The sequence below is a fragment of the Populus alba genome, chromosome 1 (genome assembly GCF_005239225.2).
Source record: "Populus alba chromosome 1, ASM523922v2, whole genome shotgun sequence".
Taxonomy (NCBI): domain Eukaryota; kingdom Viridiplantae; phylum Streptophyta; class Magnoliopsida; order Malpighiales; family Salicaceae; genus Populus; species Populus alba.
Window position 1 is genome coordinate 976,904 of NC_133284.1, and position 6,371 is coordinate 983,274.

The window sequence follows — 6,371 nt, forward strand, 5'->3', positions numbered from 1 at the left end:
GCTGCAAGGAGTTAAAAAGATGGAGCAGGGGACTAACTTTCATGAAAATATAAACAGCACATGAGGCCTAGCTTCTTCTTTTTCTGTCTTGAGAATGACGATGGCTTCCTAGTTACATCATCTAGTGAGCTACAAAACAAGTTTCGTGATCACACGAGATCAAATATCAAACCAGCTCACTAATGGGTATCTGATCTGGTGATATTAAGTTCTTTTGGTACTTGCAAGAGGCCATTGATTCAGATAACTTCTTTAAGCTTAAAAATTGCCATGTTACAAGAGGTGGGAGGTCATGGTAATCCCTCATCTTGCTGGTGAAGTGAAGAGTTTGCTTTTTTATTATAGATTTTTCCTCTCGAATTGGACAATATTTCACTTGGAAGGTAGTCGATTTGGATGCTCAAGGGATTGAAGATACACACTTTCAAACTTGGTGTTCATATTTGAAGATATAAAGCAAATCAATGAGAGAAGACTTGTTGTTGAAGTAAGGGTTTGAAATCAAAGGACAAAAACTTGTTCGTCCACCATTTTACAATCAAGAAGATTTTTTTTATTTTTTAAAAAACAAATTGTTTTAATGGGATTTTTTTCCTTGGAAAGAAACCACTTATTGACCGTATGGCTGGTGTCAAATACAAAATAAAAATGTTTAAAGAGTGGCCATCACAGCTGGTCCATTGTAACCTTCCATATGGGTGTGCCAAGTCAGGAAGCGGCCTAGTGATGCTGGGTCTTGAGAGAATGGACGGTCCCTGAAATAAATAAAGGCTAAATTGTCAAGGAGAAAGGGCTTGCTGTCTTCAGTCCATAAGGCATCACTCACCCACTAATGGTGACATATGGTCCATAAGTATTATTTAAATAAAATCAAATAAGATTATCATATAGTTTCAAAATTCACCGTTCTCACCCTTTTTTCTTCCTTTTCCATTATTCACGCTACAAAGGAAATAAAATCAAGGTTTTGTAAGAGCCTAGACCGGAAGCTAATTAATAGATGGCAGGCAGCCTAATTAAAGTCTGATTAGGCATTAACAAATAGCACAACTCTTAAAATTCCCTCACAAGACAAATTAATCATGGCAAGATAGTTTCCTTGCTATTAATTAATACGACTTTGACAAATTGGAGAGTGTGTCTGTATAAGTTGGTAAGCGGCGTCTTGACGAGGAGTCCCAAAATATGGAAGCAAGGCAAGTGCTTTCGCTCCGACCATGTTGGACCCGGTGGTTTCAGTCATGTATCCTCCGGGCCCTCCACAAACAGTGAGCAATGTCCGAGCTCAATTCATCTTCAAGGGGAAGAAGAAGGGGTTATTTTCTTTTGGATTTTGTTCGTGCCCTTTTTCATCGCTATGAAGATTAGATTTGCTGCACTAGCAATCTTGCGTAAGATCCCACGATCGGTTTGAGATTCCCACTCTCCTGCAGCCAGCTGAAAGCGGTGTGATCATCCTTGACATTTAGTCCATTGCCTACGTACAATAAAGGAGTATACGATACCTAATCAAGCTGTGAAGTGGTTGAATTTCCTGGCAATTGGGTCATGTACAAAGTTCTTGAGAAGTGTGGAATAAATAAATAAACAAACAAATAAAAAAAAACTAGTCTGTGTAGGCAGCCACTGAAATTTCAAGTGATTAGAAAGATGGAGGAGAGAGTAGGAAATAAATAATGCTCTTCTACTCTAAATTAGAAGAAAAGAGAAGGCCTTGTTGAAAATGATGGAAATAAAAAAGAAAATTCAAGAATTTGAAGGATCTACATTCCTCGTCTTCTGTTTCCATGAAGAATATTGAGCTTTCGTGATTGCTTCCATGAGTAAAACAGCACAGCAAAAGGAAAGGGGAAATGATAGAATATTGAGCTGTAGAGTCTCAGCAATAACTTCATCAAGTTTGCGTAGGCTTTGGTTCAAAGCCTTATCAGCCAGCCCTGCAAGGATGACTGGTTTGAACACTTTTGCAGCTTCAAATCATGTCATAATTTGAGATCTGGTTGGATTTACTTTATGGGCTATCATTCTAGCTTCAAATTTAAATCAAAATAATAAAAAGTAATTTTTTCATGAACTTATAAATTCAAATATAAAAAAATCATATTAAGTTTGATTAAAAAAAATAAACTTGTTTGTTATAAAAAATCATTTCAATCTAAAAACTTAAACTGTTAAAGAAGTTTTCAATGTATAATTTGTATTACTTTTTAATACATTTTTTGAGTAAAAATTTATACAAAAATTCTTTATCAAAATATTTGAGCTCCTGACTATTTAGTTATTAAAATTTTAATGTTATATTAAATAACTATTTTCATTTAAAAAAGTTGAAGCATGATTTATATTATTTCCTGGGAGTGCAATAGCTTTAGTTCTTGAATGCTTTTTCAAAGTATGTTTGCTTTGGAAAAAATTAAATTAGTGTATTTTTAGTGTTTTTCTATACTTTTGATATGCTAATATAAAAAAAAATTATAAAAAAACACTTTTAAAAAGTAGAATATACTAAACACACACTAAGATTGTCGCACGAAACTAAGGCATCGTTTGACATTGCGGTTTAACCATGCTTTTTAAAAATTTAATTTTTTTTTAAAAAAACTTCAAATTACTTTTTTAGCACTTTTTTATCATTTTTACACACTAATATCAAAAATAAATTAAAAACATTTCTAACATACATTCATATAAAAAACTACATTAAAATATAATCCCAAGAATCTCATACAAGCTATGCATTAGAAATAGATGCCATGCCCGCGCGATGTCGCAGGCTTGTGACATACTTGTGTGTTGTCGTATGTTTATGGAAAAAAAAAAATATGAAGAAAAAATGTTGTAATCCACAATGTTTTTAAGGAAAAAACTACAAAGCTAAATTTTTAACCAGATTAATATTTAAAAAATTAAATTAACAAAAATATTTTTTTAAAATCATAACAAAAAAAACCGAAAGGAAAAAAAACATGTAAGAAAACACTATAGCAATCTATAGTGTTTCATAAGGAAATCTGCAGATGTAATTCTCAACCAGCTTAATATTAAAAATAATAAAATTGATAAAGATAATTTTAAAAAAAATCATAATAAAAAAAAATTATGTGAGGGAAGACTGTAGTAATCACAGTGTTTTAAAGAAAAAAAACTACGAAACTAAATTTTCAACCAACTCAATATAAAAAATAAAAAAAATCGATAAAGACAATTCTGGAAAAACAATTTCATAAAAAGGGAAAAAAAACCAATATGAAAAAACACTTTAGCAATCCATAGTGTTTTTAAAAAAAAAACTACAAAGCTAAATTTTTAACCAGCTCCATATTAAAAAAAATAAAATCAACAAAAACAATTCTGAAAAAAAAAAACCACAAAAAAATGAAAAAAAATAAGATAATTTTGAAAAAAAATAGAAAAAAAAATATGTGGGAAAAGTTAAAGCTGAATTCTCAACCAACTTAATATTAAAAAAAAAATCGACAAAGATAATTTTAAAAAAAACACATGTGGAGAAACATTGTAGCAAAACAAAAACCATGTGGGGAAATATTGTAACAATGTACAATGTTTTAAAGAAAAAAACTACGAAGTAAAATCGACAAAGATCATTTTGAAAAATTAAAAAAAAAATCATAAAAAAACATGTAGGAAAACATTGTATTAATTCATAATGTTTTAAAGAAAAAAAAACTATAAAACTAAATTTTCAACTAGTTTAATATTAAAAAATCAACAAAAATAATTTAAAAAAAAAAACAAAAAAATAAAAAAGAAGAAGAAGACAATCCTGGAAAAAAAAAAATCTAAAGCCCAAAATTTTTTTTAAAAAAATGTGAAAAAAATAAAAAAAAAGCATGTAGCGAGTGGAAAGTAAAGTACTTCCCACACCTTTTAGATTATTAGTTAATATCATGTCATTATGGATTAAAAAAAAAAAAGTGTTAAAAACAGCACGTCAGAAAGTGATATTATGATGTCTAACCCCACAATGCAGGAAGTTGCTTGGGCTTTAATGCACCGAGCCCTCGGCCTGGGTTCAGAAGACTAGAAAAGTCACCGTATGATCGAATGCCACAGAATTCCTTGTACGCCACCAACCATTACGTGCTGATTGGCTAAAAAAGCTAAAGACACAAGGACAATTAATTACCAATAGAAATGCACTTGAGCATGCACAATTCTCCAGAAAGACAGCAGGAAGGTTTGAACAGATTCTAACGTCAATTGCAAGACTTGTCTGAGAAATCAACATGTTCCTCCGGCCCCGATTGCCTGACGTGAAGGGCTGGCCGGTGGGTCCCGACTGGTTGAAACGTCTTGCCCCCCACTTCGACAATGGAATCAGACCATTTTGAACATTTTAGCACGAACATGGAAATGTTTGGTCCAACAAACGATCGAGCCCCTCACTTTTACATTTTTGTCAAGTCAATCCGATTGTATTGAATTGTAAACAACCCATGATGAATTTGACCTCCACTACAAACATCATGATTTTTTGCAATTCAGTTCAACTGAGTTGAATAAATGAATTGTGACAACAATAAAATAAATTTGATGATAATGTTTTTTTGTAAACTTTTTTTGTTTTGGATTAACATGGATGTACATGTCAGTTTACACGTACCTTAACTAATCTTATAGGTTCTGAAATTAACGACCATGTTTTTTTATAGAATTGAATGTTATTTTGATACATGGTATTTTTTTATAAGTGTTTTTTATTTGAAAATACATAAAAATATATTTTTTTAAAATTGTTTTTCTTTATAGATATTAACATGTCAAAAATATTTTTTAAAAGTAAAATATACCTTTAAAATATATTGAAAAGCAACACTCCTGAAAATGATACATTTACAAAACCTAGATTGGTGGGGGACCTTTCCAAATCTAGCACTGATATGTTACCATATATTTCCACATGATTTTGAGAAAAATCCATCTATACACCTTTGTTGTCATGCCAAAACTCGGAATATTATATAGAGCCATAAATATAGAACCAAGCAATAATTAAAAAAACTGAAATATTTTATAAATAGTACGTACTAACTAAATATTTTTAAATCAAAATTACTGAAATAAAATACAAACAGTAACATATCCAGTATAGAACCAAGCATTCATAACCTTAATTTCAAGTCATTAACTCTTAAGAAAACTAATCCACTTTTTTCCTCTCTGTTTTTTTTTTCTTAACATCATCAAGACATCAATATATATGGCAGCGGAAGTCAGTCACGAAAAGTTTGTGGTTGGTAACCACAGTGACAGAAAGAAAAAAAAAGGTTGCATAATAGTAGATCACCAGTTCTGGAAGAATTTATGCAAAATTCACTATATATACAAGTTTTAGGCATACACCAGCTACCCCAACATCACCCCGCTAAGATATTTTCCCAAGTTTTTCAATTCCCATAATTTACTCCATGGCTAGATCAGTTCCCGTCCTTGCTTCCAAGTTCATCACTCTCTTACTCCTCTCTTCCTTTGCCACGATCTTGGTCACCGGAGACCAGGGCCATGAATTTGTGAGAAGTTTGGACAGGAAGCTACTAGGGCTCAAGAAAGAAAAGCTAAGCCACTTCAAGTTATATTGGCATGACATCCTTACTGGCCAGAACCCCAGCGCCGTCCAAGTTGTGCCACCACCATCGAACACATCAAGAACAGCCTTTGGGTTAGTGAGAATGATCGATAACCCATTAACCTTAGGGCCTGAAATGAGCTCAAAGCTGGTCGGAAGGGCACAAGGGTTTTATGCACAAGCGTCGCAACAAGATATTGGGTTATTGATGGCCATGAACTTTGCTTTTATTGAAGGTAAGTATAATGGTAGCACTATTACTGTTCTAGGGAAGAACGCAGTGTTCTCGACGGTGAGAGAGATGCCGGTGATCGGAGGAAGCGGACTTTTCCGGTTTGCTAGAGGTTATGTTCAGGCGAGAACTCACAAGCTCGACATGACCACAGGAGACGCTACAGTTGAGTATAATGTCTACGTTTTTCATTATTGATGGTTGTCCTTTCTTAACTCTTTTTCTTGGTTTTTATTCAATTACTTGCTTTAATTTATGAGGTACTATTATATATCTATTTCCAATAATGGTGACCACTTAATTTTGATCATTACTTCCATGTTGGTGGGGAGAATTAATTGTCACTGTCGATCGGTACTTGTAGTGCTTTTACACTTTCCTTTGAGAATTATTAATTAAAAGACAAAACAATAAAAAAAAAAATCAATATTGATTCAATTTTATTCTATCTAGATATGATCCATGCATGCTAATTAATGTGATCCATCAACACATGTAATGTGTTGTTTATATAATTGTAATAAACATTATTGTTATCGCTGGTCTTGATTC

The 6,371-nt window shown here is 32.3% G+C and overlaps 1 protein-coding gene across 1 annotated transcript; it reads left to right on the plus strand.

Moving 5' to 3' along the window:
- The first annotated feature begins 5,220 nt into the window (after nucleotides 1–5,220).
- LOC118049765 (dirigent protein 19) lies at nucleotides 5,221–6,132 on the plus strand. Its single transcript, XM_035059863.2, has one exon. The coding sequence runs from the start codon at nucleotides 5,430–5,432 to the stop codon at nucleotides 6,015–6,017; it is 588 nt and encodes a 195-aa protein (XP_034915754.1). The 5' UTR covers nucleotides 5,221–5,429; the 3' UTR covers nucleotides 6,018–6,132.
- The last annotated feature ends 239 nt before the right edge of the window (nucleotides 6,133–6,371 follow it).

Bases quoted from the DNA above. Each gene is read 5' to 3' on its own strand.
- LOC118049765 (XM_035059863.2), top strand. From the start codon at position 5,430: ATGGCTAGATCAGTTCCCGTCCTTGCTTCCAAGTTCATCACTCTCTTA.